The following is a 20,427-nucleotide window of genomic DNA, read 5'->3' as shown; positions in this document are numbered from 1 at the left end:
GAACGTTGTTTTTTTTTAATGCTTTCCTTCTCTCCTCATTTTGTTTGCAGTGCATTTATATGAGCATCATTCTTGAAACATGACATAATGCAAATGTTTTGGCGCATACACAAACCTAAATATGACGGTTTATGAGCTTGTCTAACTGCAGATTCCAAGACGTCATCCTCAAATTTTGTTCTTGTTCACCTCATGAAATGGACTTATGGTGATCTTTTTTCAGACATCCCCCACTCCAAAAACAAACAAACAAAAAACAAAACACATTCAGTCAACACTGAAGCCTGCACTTTGCTCCGCTGCAACACTTGCAAGAGGGTTGGAAAACAATCCAGCCCTGGATTCAACAACTGTCACTCTCCCATCTTTCCAACCGAACCACCCCCATCCAGTTGGCGAACAGACTCCAAAATAATGGAGTGCGTGTGTGTGTGTGTGTGATATATATTTTTTGTCTTCTTTACACTGTTAAATTGTCATTTGTGCTTAATTTAATAGTCATTAATATATTTGACCTTTTTTGTGTATTTGAAAAATGATATATGGAAAATGGCTTTGTATGGTTGGTGCTTTATTTGAAATGTACAAATGGTCATTTTGCCCAGAGATTGGTTTTTGTTCCCCTCTCATTGCAGACAGTATTTTAACAAGCGAAGGTACAGTTTTATTGTACTGGTGCTAAGCTAGATTTTGTGTTGACAATCAATGATGTTTTGTTTGAAATTTAAGGAAAAAAACAATAAATGATATTTAAATGAAGAAAAGAAAAATAATGAGACTAAGGATAGTTTCATTATACATGGAACATATGGAAACTTACATATACACATGTAATTACAGTTGAAAGATCCAGAAAAACAGATGGCCAAGGAACCCTGAGCAAGGTTATATAATTTGTCAGATTTTCACCTGTGAATTCTGTGGTATTACTTTTGTGACCTGTTACTTTGTAATTGTGCAATCGGGGATGAAAATCAACCTTTTGTTGGTCTACCAAAAGGGTGTCTACGCCGTTGTTTAAGTCAATATTTCTGAGGGCTTTCACAACGGTTCAAATAAAACCAGTTAGAACTAAAAGGCTTCATTTAATAGAGGCGTATTGCTGGTTGTCGACCATTAAGAGAATTTCAGGATGCGGCCCAGTCATGTTCAATACAATTGCTTGCATGTGAATGGCGTTTAGTAGCCCACTTGGCCTACTTCTAAGGAGTTAACCAAAGAAATGAGTCTGCCCAGCCAGCTCCACGCTATACTATTTGAGGGAGTTAAAAATCGCTCTTGTGCTTTTTCGAGAAATTGCATTAGAATTGGCTTTAAATAGCGTGATATCTTTAATTGATAACTAAGTTTAACTGTAGGGAGGCTAACTGTATGGACATAGCCTACTATTTAAACTTGTTGTAAACTATCTGGACGGGCTTCGCCTGAACTTCTAGCAGCTGCTACACTCAATTTGATGTAGGCCTAGTCATAGACATGTATAGGGCCTAGTTGCTACCGACATCGGTTTGTGACTGCTCTGTTATCAAGCCCGAACCAGGGGTAGGGGTGGGGGAAGGAATGTTTTATAAACTACATATCCAGGCTATTGACTCCGTCGTGTGGTGTGTAACCTATATGCGCCAAGCAGCTTCCTCTTGGATTACTTAGGCCAAGCAGTTTTCATATTAAGCATTGCTGCTTGAATAATAAGTCACAAAGACATATTTAGCATTAAAATGCAGTCTCATTATGAAGCATGATAGTTAATAAAGTAAGCCAACATATTTGTTCGCTAACTAGGCTTTAAAAATAAACTTGATTGAGACTAACACAGGCTAATGTTACAAACGTTACTAAATAAAATAGGGCCTAGGCTATGCATTTGCAAATTTGTTCTGAAATGTTTAATAGTGTATGCTTGTTCGTGGCATTTTTTTTTTTTTTTTTTTTTTACCAATGATGTATGAATGACACAGCCGTCCCTTCATCATGACCAGTTTGTAACTGTAGCTGCAGGCCTACATGTGGTACCACTTTATTTTAATCTTTCTTGCAGATATTGTCATGTCATTTACCGAATGCTGTGTGCCTTTTGTCCGTTTAGATTCCAACGATACAAAGTATGGAGAGGGAGGGGCAGCGCACCCATGTAGCCTACTCTCTCAACTCACACATCAGGCACTAAAGAAGTTGTAACGTAGCCAGGCGGACAGTCTGATAAGACATTTTCATTCATTTGTATTTATCTTAAAAGGTTAAAAAAAAAACGAGACCTCGGTGACCTCATAACTGGTAACGGTCATGATAATCATAGCCCTATGTTCTGTAGTAGGAAAGAAAATGATAAGCAGCCTATGAGAAATGGGGGGGGGGGGAACAGCCATGGCCGCCCGGGCTCACATAAATGAGGATCCCGAGGAACCAAGTGCAATATGACTTTGAAATAAAAGCAAGATTAGCAGTTACATTTACATAGCTAGCCTGTTATGTAAAACAAATAGCACTGGTGCACGGAAGAGTGTGATGTGATGAGCAGAACAGTAGGCTATAAAATCGTATTTTGGAAGAAACCTTCAAGGGGGTTCTGCGTGAAAAACATAACAGGGATTTAGATAGCATATTTATTTAATTACATTATACAGTTATTTAGGCTTTTTGGTCAGACATGTGTGTATGTGCTTTATGTTGTTTCTTGTGAACAGAAACACTAAAACAAAAGCAGTTATTAAGAAAGTCTCTGGGACAACGACACCTTCTCCAGGGCTTCTCAGAACTTTAGAGCAAGAACTTAGAGACACCCATGAGACCGCATAGAGGCGCTAGTGATTCACTGAGCGTTTAAATTGGTCCAGAGTAATACTAGGCTATTTGATTGGGTAAGACGTCCTTAGCATTTGCAGGGGTATAGTTTGTAACACCATAGACATTTCAAAACGATATGTGTATGCTATTTAAAGCAGTTCGTATATTTCACAGCGAATTTTGAACCCGGTTACATCCTACAAAACGAGAAATAGGCCTATCACATTTCAGTGTTACGGCAGCCTCAGCATGTGCGGTTGGGGACTAAGATAAACGTCACCAAGGAAATGTAGTCTAAATTGTTGATAGTCATTTGGGTAAAGTGTCAGAGTCATGCTTTTTGAAAAGTGTTAAGTGCCCTCCGGTGCAGCAGACAGACGGCAAGCGTGATCAGTGATGATGCAAATCAAAATTGTCAAATACTTTGCCCAGGGGCACGAAATTTCTCGCATTCTCGAAATTGTACGTTCACGAAAGAAATACGTTTTGCCTGGGAGCAGATCGGTATTGCAAGCTGATTTACCCTAATTATTGTAGCATATGTAAGCAGTAATAGGCTATAAATTAAAGCTCTTATCAGAATTCCTTTTTAGATAATTTGATTCGTGACTTTATGATGCTGATGAGGTAGATTAAGATCTTAACCACCAGGAGACAGTAGTAAGGCCTATAACAGACGGAGGACAATGGGTGTTTTTGTTGTGTGTTTGCATGTTTTGGGAGCAGATGATGCTTTTTAAGCTTTAGCCTAAAGCCAACTTCAGATTTGTCACTTGATGGACAATGAACTGGGTTTTACCTAGTGCTCAAAACGCCAACCAGGAATATGTTTAAAAGGAGAGAACTGGCAAATATCTTCAAATGAGTCTCTAAAGTAATTATTTTTAAACAGTTATATAAATAAGGATTGGCATATTTAAATGTAACAATAGAAATGACTGCAAGACAGCCTAATCCTTGGAAGCAACAGCTGTTTAGAACATTACGTTAATAAACAAACTATATATTTTACAGTAACCTTAACCTCCTGCAGGTCACAGTACATTCCTCAAAGCATTAATCACAGTTCAATTGAATTTCATTTATATTGGCTGATAACATGTAATTCCAGACCAAAGCAACCAAAGTAAACACAGCCTACAATCTGGAAAAGAGCAGTTATCAGCTAACGTTTGTCCTCGTCATGAGATAAGAGGGGAAACTGTGCTGTAGGACATCAGGCTTAGTATATTGTGACCGTGAGTCACCACGTGGTACTGCACGCACACCCCAAGCCCACGTACGTCTTCCCATGCCATAATCCTACATGACACACCAAAGACCACCGGATTGGTGTCTGGCCTGCTGCTGTTCAGATTGTCACACTCTGGGATTGGTTTACACAGCAGTGCAAAGTATGCAAGGAAATGTGCGGGGTTACTACAGGTCGTGTGGTCGTCTTCAAAGAGAGGAAGGCTTATGACTGAAAATCAGATCGATCACAGAATAAAACCACACAGAACATCAATGTGTGTATGTATCAACATCAGAGAGATATTTGTTTTTTGGGGAGGGAGGTTGGTTGCTCTCACTGTCGCTCAAGTTTAGAAAACCCTTTTAGTTTGCGGTCTTTACAGACAACACAGTGTCCAAGCCTTGGTTAACTTGCTAAGGGAAACGACACACGTATGGCATTTTAGGTTCAATCCGGTTGGCTGGCAGTTGGGACTTCTAATAGACCAACCCAGTGATCTCATACACGGATTCCAATTTCAGAGGCACTCCTTTATCGAGCCCCTGCAATTCTTGTGTAGTGATTGGTTATCTACAGTAGGGCAGTGGGTTCTTATTGGCCTAAAACTGGGACATGTCTCTACAAGACCAACAGGCAGTTTGTAATGGCAGCGTCTGTAGAACAAACACATGGGCATTCCTCAGCACACACTACATTTTCTGATCTATATTCCGTTGAGTAGGTTTACTGAAAACATGTGGCATCAATTTTGTGTGTGCTTTTGTATAAAAAAGAATGTCTTTTTACTTGTGATTGTTGTGAAAGGTTTTATGAAGATGAACTATTTTGAAAAGAAGTACCACCACAGGCCTAAGTTAATATTTTTTAAATCTAAACCCAGGGTATTTTCAATTCAAATAATCTGTGACCAGACACGACGAGCCAAGAGGAAGCTAAAACTGTGATTGGTGACTAAATAAAGTCCCTCTGAGTCTAGTGTTAATTACCTTGCCTTGGGTTTAACTACTCTTACAGCACATGGGGTCATCACAATTTAACTGGATAACACTGAAGAGAAGCTCTGTGCACTTGTTTAAATGGCTCGAAGGGCATTGCTGGTGTGAAAAGAGATCACTGGCCGTGGGGAATACAGAATTACTGATCGGTCCACCAGCCACTACTCTGTTTCACTACCCAGTGAAACAACCTTTTACTTGTACAATCCAGACAGAACTTAACTCCTTAAGTACCACAGTGAATATAAATAAATAAATGTATAGACCAGACACCAAGTTAAGGAACAGAATAACTTTTTAGGACTATGAATCCTCCCTTACATTTTTCGATAAAGTAGGCTACATATGTTGGTCAATGTATCAACAGATTTGATTTATAAGGTATTGACATGTCTGCACGATAAAAACAGCACTTCTCCCTTAAGCCAGAACTGAGCCGAGCAGCTTGATCTTGTTGCCGTCATCATCTGCTTAACTGCTGTCTTACACATGGAGTTTGTGGAAAAACCAAAACAAAAGTATCTTTCATTACATGTCTGCACTTTGAGTGTCCATTATCAGAATGTAAGATAATGGATGCTGTATACATGTATAAGAGCTCTCACTCTTGTCTGTCTTGGGAAAGTTCAGTGAGTTTCATTTCCTGGACTGTGATTATGTAACTACTTAAAATACTCACAAAGGGGGGAGCCCATGTGAGCAAGTCTCAGCTCTGCAGCTTAGAAACTTCCTTTACAAAACTTCCTTTTCAGCCATTTTCCATTCAAGCTGCGTACCATTACTTGCTCTGTCCCACTGAATACAGCATCTCAATGTGACTCAGACCTACACTGAAAACACTAATGTGCAATGGATTCAGAATGTCATGACAGTACAACAAGGAACCACAAAGCGGGTCACTTTCACCTGCATTGTATAGATATGGACAAGAAACATGTTTTCAGTACCTGATCGGGAACTACCTCTGAACTTATGTAACCCCATGTGATTTCACTAAAAGCACCCAGCAAAGGGAGCTTTATTGTCCAACATTATGTCATAGAGGTGAGTTGCCTGTAAGTGTTCGCCTGAACAAATGAGAGGTTAACCTGGTTAACCAATTTACAAATGGTAGATTATCTGTCACTATTTCTGTCCTCTTGGCCATGTCCAGAGTACAACTATCCCTGGAGACTAAATTTAGCAGCTACTAAGAGCCACTGCCAGTCATATATTGCCACCCATCACAGTCTGCCGGACCAGATCATACCCACGAGCCAGCAAATGTTTTCACGATCCTCACGTGTACAGCCATGCTTGCAGTCTAGACAGTGATCATGGTCTAATTACAATTTATAGGTTATCAAATTCACCCTTGCCTTAATGCTCAAAATCAACACTTTGACCTCGGCCTTATCATGTTCATTGCTTTTGCTATCTAAAGAAGGGAAAGAGGGAGACAGACATGTAGATAGACAGAGAAACTGATGGAGAAACATAGGTTGATTAAAAAAAAGGAAAGAGACTGTGACCATTTCTTTACCTTGTCATTGCATAACAGACAGAGCCAATACAAATCTTATTATTGCATGTACATCATTTACGCATATCCAGGTGCTTAGATTAAATGTGTTGTGATAAAACAGGCAGAGGCAGTTGAGAGTGGGGAAACATTAAGCACAATGACTGAGTGGGTATGATGGATCTTTTACAATCATAAAACATTTTCCCCCATATACTGTAAAGGCCTCTGGTCAAAACAAATGAAAACACGTGGATTTCACGTGTGCCTTTCCCTGATTCCCCTGCTTTTACTACAAATACAAACCCACTCCTGAGGGGGCGTCATTAAGGGAGCACAGTGCCTGGGGCAGTGCTTGTTATGCAACTGCAAACCCGAGAAAATGCTAGCCGCCATTATCTCTACGTTGGTGACAGTTGTTAGACTAGCAGCTGTGGACAATTGTGACACGCCAGTTAGAAGGGGTAATGGGAAATATACGGCAACAGCCATGCGTTCTTCAATCCAAAATAGTGGTGGATAAGGGTTTTTTTTTTTTTTAATGCCAGTGATAAAGTCTTTTACAAATCAACCAAGGGCATCTCATTTTCGCAAAAGTGGATAGCCTGTTTCATTTGCTTGCGACTGGTTGCAGCCGATTATAATTCATGTTCGTATTGTCCTCAGCTGTCCTCTGCTAATATTAGATGACATAACTGGAATATAAGATTGTATGCAGCTGATAATTATAGGCCTAGGCCTACTATAGTTTGGAACTGAACACAACTGAATCACTGAACGCAACCACCTGTTACTGGTGTTCCTGCCAAAACGCATCAATTGTTTAGTCAAGAGCTTGCGCAAAACTTAAAAGTTTCGAGTTCCCACAGAATGACTTCAATCTATCACTACTGAGATTGAGACACAAACTGAACATAGCATGCTGATTGCATGTGTTGTTTTGAGTTTTCATGGCATTACATTAGACACGTGCTGAGTAATTAAGCAAGTTAAAACTGTTCACGTGTTACTTTACCTTGTCTTTCCTGTGGTGATAAGTGACGAAAAATCTCTGGGCACAAATCGTGGGATTGTGGGTACACATGGCTCGATACAGTTATGCACAAAGATCAATACATTTATCCCCACATCTGATAAATGACATTGATTCTTGATTAAACCGCCATGAAAAAGCATTGATAACTGTTTCTTTCATTATTTCATGTATACTGCAAGTGTGCAAGGACCACAAAAACCCTTGAGCATTCAGGTAAAAACAAAAAGCAGTTTTTGAAATTTACAACACATTGTCTGAAATTGATTGCAGGTCACAGATGTGAGGTTGCATATCAGTATGAACTACTGGCCTAATATAGTAGGCACACAGGCAGAGCCAAAAAAACAGTATGGGGAACTATGGAGACGGCTAGTGTAAGGCAGTAAACAGCCCCAGCTGGTCTCCACGCCCATCTGTCTGGTTACATAAACTCGCCTGCGAACATTTTCAGGGTATAGTTCTTTAGTGTTTGTGGTGTGGGCTGCCGGTCATAGCCATCCTTGCTGATGAGGTTGTCTGTGCATGCCTATGTGTGTGTGTGTGTGTGTGTGTGTGTGTGTGTGTGTGTGTGTGTGTATGTCTAAGTGTGTCTGTGTGCATGTATGACAGTTGGCTCAGTGCCAGCATAGAACATGCTGTGTTCTTTCACTCCACCTTGGCTTTTGCTCAACACACTTCTGCACGTACTGCTCGGGTTGCTTCATTGTTTGCCCATCGAGGCTTGATACGGAAGCGGTGGGGGTGGCTCTGCATCTATTCAACCGGTTTAGTTGTGTTTGTCTGTATGCATGCCAATGCGCCATCAGAGAACATCTCAGCCTTGACATAAGTAAAGCACGGGGAAGAAGTGTTAACCCAGGCACTATGGAGGCTGTGGTTGCTAAAGGAGAGGGAGGGGTGGTGGGTGTGTGTGTTGAGGGTGAGGCACCACAGCCCTGGCCTGTATGCAGAAAGCTGCGTAGCAGTGGTATAGCTATCTAAAAAATGAGGAACACTGTGTTCCAGGGTTCACAGCTGTGGCCGGACAAAAGATTTATCGTATCACTAAAGGGGTGAGCCTCACCAAAACAGGAAGTGTTTTTGTTTTTGAAAAAATCCTTAATGTTTTGTTCCTCAGACTGCCTGGACTAGAGTATGCTGGTTTTCTCTTTTATCACCAATTAGTTCAAATAATATCACCTTTGAGTGATATAGTGACCCACAGTGCCCATCTCTCCCTTCCAAAAATCCAAAGCACTTTGAAAGATTAGTGTCTGGGTAAAGTGCCTAGATCAAGGGACAAAGTTTAAACCAATAGTTTAACCTACAATGCCACTCCTTTTCCACATGAAAAACCCCCCAGATAGTTGCAATAAAATGATACAGCTTTATGGCTGTGCTGTGTTGACTAAATCACGTTACCTAACCAGCTAGTACACGGCTGCCATTTCCCTCTAGTTTCAAGTGAAGCATAACTGCTTCTTCGGAAGGACTATGACACCTTCCCCCCTCGCCCTCACCCAAAGCAGGGAAGCTGTGCTGATTTCTCCACACAAGGCGGCCCTTTGTGAGGAGTGGTGTGAGCAGGAGCATCAAACCAGCTGATCTGATGTTGTGTAATGGGGTGGGCTCTTCAAGCGTCACTAACCGTAGTCAGGCACTGGACATTACTGTAGTAGCACAAGCCATGTCTGTCCGGCTGAACAAACCTTTTTGATGTTTACGGAGTTGTTTACAGCAACATCAGTAATGACATTAAAGAGAGAATCACAAAGACATGCATGTCTCCAACCAAAGTAAAAAAAACAGGCTTAAATGTATTGCTTTTAAATTAAGATATTAAGCTATAAGATGATGAGAAAAGCACATCAATCTTTGGGTCAGCAAATGCATGTACATCCCCAATCAAAGTAAAGGCTGGCCCTCATTTTACTGCTTTTGAATTAAAATGTTTTGAAGGGAAACAAAATAAATCATGTGAGGAAAAAAAAACATGACAAAGGCATGTGAATAAATAAATATTGTATGCCGCTCGCTTTTTCGCTTTTTTTTGTAGCTAAGCAAGCTAAACTATACCTGTGCTTGGCTGGTGCCTAGAGAATGTTGCGCATTTGAGATGCGTTAATTTCGCAAGGGAAAACTTGGCCTACATGGAGTCATATCTGTTTATGCACCTCGTAGATCTTGCCTATTGTCTGATAGTGAAGGCAGCTGTAGACAGTCATAATTTACCCTCTGCCAGATGCCAGCTTTATGGCAGATTGGGAAACCCTGACCAGTAAATGTCGACATGGCAAGTGGGCATGACAAGGGCAGCTGAGCAGGACGGGTTTGCAGGCTGAGGAGCGGTGCCAAGACTCATCATGCTGCCCATGCAGTGTCTGCGTGCTCACGGCATGGGAAGACTACTGTGCCAACTTAGTACCACAGCCTTGACATATTCACAAATGCTACTGTTTGATTCCACTCCTGTGATGTGCTTGACTGAATCTCTTGTTTCTGCTTTTACTGTATAATTACATGGCAGTCTACTGATAGAGGCCTCAGATGACACTCACATTGATGTGTTCTTTCAGCATGAGTTAAGGTTCAGTTTAGGTGGGTTTTTTTAAAACTATAAACCTAAAACTTCTTTATACTATAAACTCTTTCCCTTCATCTGAACACTTTACCCACCAACTTACCTCATGACCCCAGTTCAGTCTTGCAGTGCAAAATGAATCTGTGTTTTGCAAGCTCATTTTCACACCACCACAGGAGCCAAGTTGGATGTCCTTCAAGGAGACCAGAGTCTGTGCCATGGCGCAACCAAAAGTGGACAGTGACCCTGGCTACTAACAGTCATGGAGGATCCTCAGCAGGGTTCACACTCACTCATTGTGCACAATGTGACTCGGAACCCTCATGTTCCCTTGAAGAACTCCTCACATTCTGGAGCGCCTCGCCTTCATGAATATTCTACAGAAGCCACACCAACACAGCATGCATAATAACTATGATGAGCGCAACCCTAATCTCCACTTAAATTTCATTTGGGGGATTTGCGTTCAATTTAGAGTGGGTTTATATCTCCCACTCCTCCCCTTCTTCTCCGTAAGCCTGTCTGCACAACAGATGCCCTGGTGAATTCTTGTTTTTTATTTCATTTGTGTCCATTCAGATAGGCTTCTAGTGGCCAACTGGCCCAGTTAGCATGCGGATGAGGGTGACCTAGTTCACTTGAGTGGGCAGCCAAGGGTCTTGACTAGCATTCTGCCCTCTGAATTTGTTCATTCAACACTTTCATTGAGTCACTGGTAGCTTCCATCATGGTGTCTGGATGTGCGCGGCTTTACAGAGGCGACATTATGGCTCAGCTGGTTATAATGGGTTGACTTGTGAAACTATGGACCATGGTTTTCTTCCCACACTCATGCAGATATCCATTGCTCTTTCTCTCTGCAATTACTGTGCAACCCTCTGGAAAGAGAAACACATTTTGTCGACCTCCTATTGGCTACTGCTTCTGAGACTGTTGCTACGGAAAATATATAGACTACTATATTGAGCTGTATGTATCTAAGAGCCAATATAGATGTGAGAAACCTTGAGGGGAGTCCACTTTTTAACTACAAGCTAAAGCAAAGTGTAGTGCAGAACAATGAAGGGATTTTCAGAACAATTAACCTTGGTCACAGCAAACAGAAGAAACTTAATTTTGTAACCACAACACACACTGAATGAAGTCACGGCCATCAAAAGATTAGAAGCAAGAGATAGACTTAATATATTGGCCTTGCAGCATGACTAAAGTGACCTCAAATGTTGAATCCAGACCATCAGATGGGTTGCCCTAATCACCATCACAGATGAATCGCAACAATAAAGTGTCAAAATGAGAGCAAGCACATCTAGAAACTGATTTGATGTTCTACAAATAGCAACACAAAAAGATCAAAACTTTTCCAGCTGTTGGAATAAAGGGGGGGAAAAAATGGGTTTTAATGCTTTATTCAATAGTTGTACTGCAATACAGTTCAATATAAAACTTTGAAATATTTTAGGACAAAAAAAAAGAAACATAGAAATTAGTGGTTTTACAACACCATGACATAGGGAGTGTGTGTATCTGCATAAAATGATACATCAAGTCACATGTAAAATGTACACAGCTGACAGGACATGGGTACAATAAACCAAGGCACGCTGTATGACATCAGGAGTGTTTCAGAGTAACCAGGAACAAAACAAAACATGTAAGGGGGCCAAGGGCTATGACAATCAATACAAAGGAGGTAAATGATTACCAGCATTTAATTTCATGTAGTCAAAACCATGCTGACCTGGACGTGGTTTCCCTCATCCCCACCACCCACCAGGAGTGGCATATGAATATAAGGAACACAAACGTTGGGTGAACCATGTAGAATCCTGAGTGCACAAAACAGGGTGCTGAAATGCAGCAAGTTGATGTAGGCTCCTGCTGATGGCACAGATCAAGTTTTATGGTCTAAAAAACAGAAAATAAAGGGACATGGGGCTTTCCTGATCTTAAATCACAGCACCTTTAATTTTCAGTGACCTGGCCATTACAGAGCAAGCTACTTCGGTCGAGGCTAGATTAAGAATGGTTTACCGTTTAAACACTTGGCAGTGTGTGGCTTGGTAGGAACACATAAGCAACTGAACCACCGCTTAAGCTGTAGCAGAAAATAAAACGAAGTCACAGGTTAAATCATTCTGATCAGCTGTGGCCAATTGAATGGTACAGAGGAATCTACACACAACCTGTGCTTGCACTGGAGTTACAACCCATCCCCCCCCCCTCCCCTTCCTCCCTCCTTTAAAAAAAAGAAAAGGCTCCTAAAAGCAGTGTTCCAACGAGTAACGGCCATTTCTATCTCATGAGGCTTCCGCCTCCAATCTCCCTCTTGTAACGATTCGTGAGATGGTCTGCTTCCACTGTGAGCTTGGCCAAGACTCCAAACAGTCCCCTTAGATGGAAGTGAAACTGGCCCTCCAGATCAGAACCATCCTCGCCAGTCTTGTCCTGGTGCTCCTCCTGCTTCACTGCCATTTCCAGGAAGCTGGCACCGTTGCTCATCTCCCGTTTCAGCAGCCCCCACTCCATGTCATTTCTGAGTGATTTGAGCAGAAGATAATGTTCGTACATGTCCCTTTGTTTACTCGGTATCGCCGGTTCGTTATTGTTGTGATTGACGGGCTCTTGACTCTCCTGTTCCTCCAACGGTAGGTCCCTTAGCAGGCTTGGCACCATGATGGTCTCGTCCATGTTGTTGGCTGCGGCCATGAAACGGTTCATCACGTTGAGGAGGGAGTGCTTGTTGCAGGGGTCGCTGCTGATTTGCATCATGGTGAACTGAAACTTCGGGTACAAGCTGTTCTGAATAAAATGGAGACTTGAGTGTAGGGCTGGTTGCTAGGTCCAATTTAAAGCCTGTAATAAAATACAAAAATGATATATAGTCGATAAGCAACTCGAGTATACATTCACAGCACGCAGAACGAGGTCCTTGGTTTAGATTAAACATACATCAGCCTTTACATTTTAAGTTACAAAGCACATTTAACCTAATATATGGAATCACAGACCTAGAGGCTAAAACTGTGTCGCAGGGGCATTAAGAGCTTATCCAGGTCCTATAGGAACAAATACAACAGCGTCAAAGCCCATTGCCAACATGGGAAGTTCAATTCAGACCCGATAAATGCACTAAAAAGCGTTTTTAGAAATGCAAAAGTATGGCGACATACTTCAGTTACACCCTTCAGTTCCGGGAAAAATACCAGCTAGCTATGTCAGATGGCACAAAATGTCCTCGATTTATTTGACCTTGCAACCCAACTGTACAAAAATGAGTAAAATCTAAATAACACGTAACCATTGCAATTCTTACCTAGATCAGATGCTGTTCAGAGAGCAATGATGGTAACTCTGGCACTTATTGGAGTTGCTCTAGCATATTTTATGATTACAACCAGCCCTGGAGAAAGACAGTCAGCTTCCTCGCTTTCGCACCGTTGAGCAGCGGGCTTTATAGGGGGGATGCCGGCAAGATTGACTGCCGCCATAACCAATCAGAGAAGACATGGATGGCACAGTTCCACCAAAGAGGATACAAAAGCCGAGGGAGGAAAAGTAATCGAGTCGCCCCCTGGTGGTAGAATACCTAGCGAAATGAATAGGATTCTTCACAGAGGCGATTTAAAAAAAAAAAAAAAAAAAAATCTCGGTCCACATCCAAAAGTTAGTGGAATGGCTTCCATGACAAATGCTTTGAAGTACACTTAATTTATTTTGCCAATCTCAGTTTATCGCACAATTTGATTTTTTTTTGTAACGAGGTGATAAAGAACTACAATTAATATGTCGTATCTGGCGACGTCACCGGTTTGCGCGCCTCGACGAACTGTTCAAATTTGCCGACTTGTTTTGCTTGGTTGATCGAATATTTAAAAAAAAAAAAAAATGCATACCGCATGGTTATAACGATTATAGATAATGGCACGTGAAGAAGTGCCGTTACTCAGGGATAGGTTACAGGTAACGGTCACGCTTTCGTTGTAGGCTACATGCACGTCATTTTCACCCTTTGTCTTGCATCACACATATTGAGATAATGTCCCGTATTTTCATTAGTGATTCGATTTTTATAATCGCCAGAAATAACACGTGGGAGCGTTCTTTTACCGACCCGACGATTATGCCGTTGTGGCATAGTTTCTACTCAATTTAATAGCGCTAACGCAGCAACCTGGCTCATCAAAATTCAACATAACCGGGGTTTTGGAAAAGCATCGGTTTCATCCGTTGGTTGCGAAGAGAGCCATAAAGCCGGGCATTGGGAGGCTTACCGGTAGTAATCGAACTGCAGACGTGGGGTTGGTGAACTAATCACAAAAAAGAACTTTGCAGATAAGGTGATATTGATATACCATCATGGGTCATATCTTTCATCTAGCACATTTAGCCTGTATCCTTTATCGCTTTACAGCTGTGGAATCGATGAGGGCAAAGTAGCCCTATAGGTCGAAAGGCAGAAAACTATGCTTCTTATTCAGTAAGAGACATTATATCAAAGTTTTAGGTTACCTCTCAGTGTTGGTAACATGTCCCACACAAACTTTCTACTTAGACGTGTGGGCTACCAATGGATTGGATTAGAAGGCTAGCTCTCTCCTGCCCCCTTCCGCAAATTCTACGTTATACTTTTTCAGAACTTGGACGCAGACAAAGGAGGGACCTCAAAACGAGCTCATATAATCGCATACAAACAGATATCGACAATCTCATATAAAACATTTGTTTGAAGAAAATTAGTATTTTAATTTTCTCAAGTATTTTTGTATGCCTTTTCCAAACCTGAACACATAATACTGAAATGAATTATGACAGAGCTTACTTATTAATAATACAACAGTCAAAGAGATTACATCAATCAATATGAATGTACATCACAATGAAATGTAGAGAGCAGAAACGTGAAATCATCTGAGAGACATCCCTTTTATGGAATCTGGTGACATAGCCTACAGATTGAATTTGATGTGAATGATGTGTTAAAGAACTCTGATACAGTCCTGTGAACCTGCTTTCTCACCACAATGTTCACCACTCACTGGTGTACGTCATCTTTGGGAAAACATGAACAGCTATCCTGTCTCCACCAAATTCCTCCCTTACCCCCCAGATTCAGACTCCAGTTCCTACATCTGCACAAAACATTTCACATAATTTACAGCTACAATAAATTTGCTTGTTATAAAGTAACGCCATTTGTCCACCAACACAAAAAAGCTCAAGTCAATTCTACATATTTATCTATATAACCAATGTAAACTCTAGATACTTTTAAAGCTGCACTGCACTTTGTATGGATGCTGGAAGGGGAAAAAAAGAAGAAAAAAAGCAGGACATCTGGTGTTCAATCCCTCAAAGTCAGCATTCCTTTCAGGCAAGGGACACTGCAAGCTAATGCGTGGAGAGCAATTACTCCTATATAAATTACAGTAACGCATTGATCACTTACTACCTTCTTTCATTGAGCACTTGTTGCAAGCAATCAGGACAATCGACTCACAACAAAAACAAATTATAATCTTTGCACATATATCATAGCTAATTACCCACACATCAGATCCCTTATCCCTTATCTGTCTATTCCGCTCCATACATACACTTCTAACTGGATGACACTGAACTATATTCGTCTTTTTTTCTTTTCTCTAAAAAGCAGCTGGAGTATTGTCTAAAAAGAAATGGACGGCTAAGGTGTATACGTATAAAAATTAAAAGACTACAGGTTCCCTTTGTGCAAGCCTCCATCTTGTGTAGCCAAAGAATCCTAAAGGGAAGCAGAGAACAGGGGGTTAGACAAGTCTTCTGCCAACCGCTCTTCTCCAACCACCCCATAAGAGCACAGCAAGGCAGTACATTAGATCTTATTATACATCGACCAACCTTTGAAATGACAAGATACAAAAAAGTGTCAACTCTATCTTGTAGAAAAACGCTAAAATCTTCCCACTGGATCCATCAGTTTTACAGTTAACAATACGCATTATTCAAAACAAATGCATTCAAGGCATCATTGTTACGTAAAATAGTTGCACTGAATCAGTGACTAGATGTGTTTTTGTTTCTATAGAGGTCCATTGATGGAGTGATAAAATGCAGGTAAATACAGCTTTACTCAAATCTAGGCTTTGGAAGAATGGATCATGTGACATTACAGGTACAGGCACAGTCCCTGGCCTTCTAGTGAAATGATGATGATATCTGAGCTCAACAGCCAATCGAATTACACCCCTCCCTTCCATGCTCCTGAAGCAACTTGTTGATTGGCTGGAATAGAGTATGGCTCAGTCCGATTCACTTTGTTTGGTGTTTGTGTGCAGTCCTGAGTCTATAAATGGCAGAGTTTTTTTTTGAGTGCACACATAGAACTGACAGCTAGAGGACCATGAGGAGCATTTCAAGAAGTGTACTGGATAAGAATAACGAACTGGACTTTTAACCATAAAACACACAAACAAACAAACAAACAAACAACAACCTTACCAGCATATTATGGTGTAGCTGAGGCAGGGATCTGCTAAACCATTTCATACTGGTTATTGGTAATGTACCGAGACAAGCAGCAGGCCAAGAATATTCCAATGAGCTAAAAGGAAATAAGAAAACAATAGACCTTTGCAATGAGCCAACAGAATGTCTACAGAATGAATACAGAATAATTTACACCCACCATCATGAACCTGAATTTGTAGTTTTTAACCATTGCAATGACTCCAGTAGATAAAACACCATAGAATAGGGCATATGAGCACATTGTAATCCATAGAAAACCAATAACACACAAAACACATCATTTGATTGATTTTCTTACCTGGAAGAAAGCAATTCCAAAAGATATTCCAGCAATGATTCCAAGGTTGGACTCCATGACATTAGTCACGCTTGAGAAACACCCCTGCAAGGGAAAGTAAAAGACATACACATCACTGCCTGCCACCCAAACCCTCCACAAGACATACCCGTCAATCTAAGCCCATTGAAATTGGTGTTTATACAAGAGGTCACAAGGACGAAAGGGTGATACAATTTAATCAGAGAACTTCTGCTGTGTGATTGCAATAATAACCAATAACCTTTTAAGATTTATAGATGTTGAAAATGTGTCCCAAATGTACGCATGTATGTAATATATTTCCATTTTCTCTGTTACTCTTAACACCACTGCATGCAGTAGCGCACTTAACAGCCAATAGTGGGATCAGTGTTAGATGATGTAGAACGGCTGGAAGTAGGCAAACTACAAATCCTCAAATAAAGATAAGGACTTCAAGAAAATAGTCTGTTGACAAATAAATCAGAGGCTGCTTGCTCCTAGAGCTTAACTGCTAACTGCTGTAGCAAAGAGGATTCGTGAATGTAAAAGGTTTAAAAAATAACATCTAGTACATCTAAGTGCGCTTTTGATTAGGACTGTGAATTTGAAAGGGCTGTTCTGTGAAAGGATGTATTTCGGATCAGTACATTTCCCAGCCCTGGGGACAGTTGTACTACAAATTCTAAAAGAATGGGAAATAACTATTAGAATAGATGTTGGAAAAATAGTAAAATAGTCATCTTGAAACAAAACAAGGCACATACATCCTGGTTAACCACTTTCGCAGCTTGGTCTAGGTCCTTGAGCATCTCAGGGTTACAGGCAGAAACGTCTTTGCAGCAGCTCTCTGGGATGCCATGATGCTCAAAGTATGGCCTGATCTTCCAGTCAGTGTATTTGTGCAATCCACAGCACTTCAACTGTACAAAAACAATCAACACTTTGTGAGGGTTTTAGTAGAAATGCGTTTAGGCTTGCTAGTCATTTAAAAAAAAACACATTACAATAAATTAAACGGTCAGAATCAGGTTGACCATTAACCCATTACTAAACTTTAAGGAAATCTAGAGAGCAAGCTATATATTAAAAGTCTTGGATAACAAAATAGTAAAAACAAAGTATAAAACTTGCTGCAACAGAAATATATACAAGGAGGCTCCCCCAGTCTTAGACCACTACTACACATATTTAAGCTTAGCTTTAAATATAATCATTCAGCTATCACACCACAGGCACTTGATATGAAAGTCGAATCACTCTTAATACTACAACACATACAAAGAGACTGTTAATTGACCAACTGACAAAAACCATATATATATATATACACAAGTAACCTACATTTATCTGAATTTTATCCACAGCCATGCTTTTGGTGTCTGTTTTGTTGTAGGAATTTAGAGCATTTGTGTAGACATCCTCTAGGATTCCTTTTATCTGAAATTTGAAAATAGAATATCTCATTTAGTGCAGTTAGAGGGATTTCAGATATGGAATGGGTTATTCATGTGACATCGAGTTATTGTATGCAGTGGGACTTTACCTCATGTCTGAAGATGAAACCAGAGATGCCCGCCACTAGTTCAGCAAGGAACACCAACACCAAGAACATTGCATACTGAGGAAATGGACAAATAAAAAAATGACCATGAGTTGCTTCAAATGTTGAAAATATATAATTCTGATTTACAATATTTGCCATTTTAAAAGACATGCATTTGTTTAAAGCACTGGACATTGCAGTTATAGGTGATTCTTACCAGTTTCAGCATCCACGGACTGCCTCTGCATGTGGCAAAACAGCCGAACAGGCCAAAGATGACGATGATGGCTCCGGTCCCGATGAGAACATATGGTGCATTGGTGCTGTTCTCTGTGTCAAGGTGGAGATAGGGCTCCAGGTTCACCTTACCCCATACCCCTACTGCCAGCAGGATCACTCCTGTGAACTGGAAGAGAAAGAGAGGCGGGCCCATTAGGAACACAGTTAAATACTAGTCCCTAAGGGCATTTTCCCTGTACTTCTGAGTTTAAAAGTGAAATCTTTCACCTCAGGCCAACCCAGTTTGATAATGATACCCTTGGCTAACCTTGTTATTTCTGCTATCTAGTGCTGGCTTAACGCAGAGAATTGTGTATTCAAAGTCAACTCAAGAATATAAATTTACTTTCGATAGTCTTCATTTGCCTTCTTTTACTTAGACGAAGCTGTTTGCCTTTCCCAAGCTTCTGATAAATGTTAACTCCTGGGGCTGTTTTGAAGCGCATGTCTGTTCAGGATGTCATTAGCACGAAGCCATCAGGCCATCTGGCTCAGCTGATAATGACTACACAGGGCAATAAACGGCAGGGATGAAAACTTGCTGCTCTGCACTTCGGACCCCGAAAGCCACGTTTAATACATGATACAAAAGTAATTCCGGGGGTGTGTTACAAACTAGTGATTTGTTTTGATGTTTTGCAAGTCTTTGGACTTAATACGCCGGGAGAATGTTTATCCAAACAAGATTTTTCTGCATAGGGGACAAAATTCACATTGATGCAACCAGCTCCTGCTGAGGTCAATATGCACACAACAGCAGACGACCAAGATAAGTTGCATGAAAAAGAATGCCATATGGATCTGATGCAACATGAGTCGTTTAAACATCTGTGTTGGAAAGGCAACCCACAACATCTGCGAAATTCTTTCTCTCGCTGGCTAGCTAACATTTTATTTTCGGTTAAAGTGCTGCGAACTAACAAGTGGTTTGAAATGTATTAATCTCGAAATAAACCACGGAAAACAAGTCCTAATCCGATTTCCTAAGATAAATTCCTACAAGATAAATTGGTCCAGTTATTTCCTTAAACAGCTGTTTGTTCGATAGCGACGCCGAAAACTTTAGCCCATTGTTTTCTTCTCCAAGCCATCAATGGTTGTGCTAACAGCTTAGACTGCTGGCATTGATTGTTTATTGAAACGATTACACTTACCCAAAATATGAGACTGTACGAAATAAGAAACGTCTTGAGACATGTTATCACAGGCTTGGTTTGTAGCCTTCTAGATGGTGGAGACATCCTGCCTTTTAACAAGTTTGACACAGAGGCTAGTAGAGTAGGCTTTAGGTTTAGAAGAACCTTTGCGAATGTCTTTCAGCTGGAAAACTTTTTTTTCCGTCGACGCTTCTAAGAGAAAGGGAAATGTCGTCACGAATGGGGATTCGGTTTCCGGCGAAAAATTATGTAGCGTAGGTAGTAAGTGTTTGGGTCATTAATGCTGTTTCAGATTTGCGAAAAAATGGCAACAAATATTCTTGCAATCCCGTGTTACTTCTTAGTTTATATTATCCACATACTAATCACCAGTAAAACAAACAGGAATGAAATACTTAACATCAGAAAGCACTAGTGCAAAGACGACCCCCCCCCCCCCCCCCCCCCCCCCCAAGGTTCTAGAAATAGTCAACTTAACTTTATAAACATTACATAACTCTTAATTCAGACATGATATCTCCAAGGGT

The 20,427-nt window shown here is 40.7% G+C and overlaps 2 protein-coding genes across 2 annotated transcripts; both read right to left on the bottom strand.

Moving 5' to 3' along the window:
- Window positions 1-11,503: 11,503 nt before the first annotated feature.
- mid1ip1l (MID1 interacting protein 1, like) lies at window positions 11,504-13,556 on the bottom strand. The gene is made up of 2 exons (XM_080840358.1): window positions 13,427-13,556; window positions 11,504-12,966 (listed from the first exon to the last, which is right to left on the bottom strand). Exon 2 carries the CDS (start codon window positions 12,880-12,882, stop codon window positions 12,406-12,408), a length of 477 nt encoding a protein of 158 aa, XP_080696484.1. The 5' UTR covers window positions 12,883-12,966; window positions 13,427-13,556; the 3' UTR covers window positions 11,504-12,405.
- A 1,275-nt stretch (window positions 13,557-14,831) lies between these two features.
- tspan6 (tetraspanin 6) lies at window positions 14,832-20,076 on the bottom strand. The gene is made up of 8 exons (XM_080840339.1): window positions 19,898-20,076; window positions 18,682-18,870; window positions 18,465-18,539; window positions 18,263-18,358; window positions 17,686-17,841; window positions 16,919-17,002; window positions 16,591-16,693; window positions 14,832-15,874 (listed from the first exon to the last, which is right to left on the bottom strand). Exons 1-7 carry the CDS (start codon window positions 19,982-19,984, stop codon window positions 16,625-16,627), a joined length of 756 nt encoding a protein of 251 aa, XP_080696465.1. The 5' UTR covers window positions 19,985-20,076; the 3' UTR covers window positions 14,832-15,874; window positions 16,591-16,624.
- Window positions 20,077-20,427: the final 351 nt, after the last annotated feature.

Source organism: Sprattus sprattus (genome assembly GCF_963457725.1).
Source record: "Sprattus sprattus genome assembly, chromosome: 6".
Lineage (NCBI taxonomy): Eukaryota > Metazoa > Chordata > Actinopteri > Clupeiformes > Clupeidae > Sprattus > Sprattus sprattus.
Note: the sequence above shows the minus strand (reverse complement) of the source record. Positions and strands in the feature narration are given on the sequence as shown.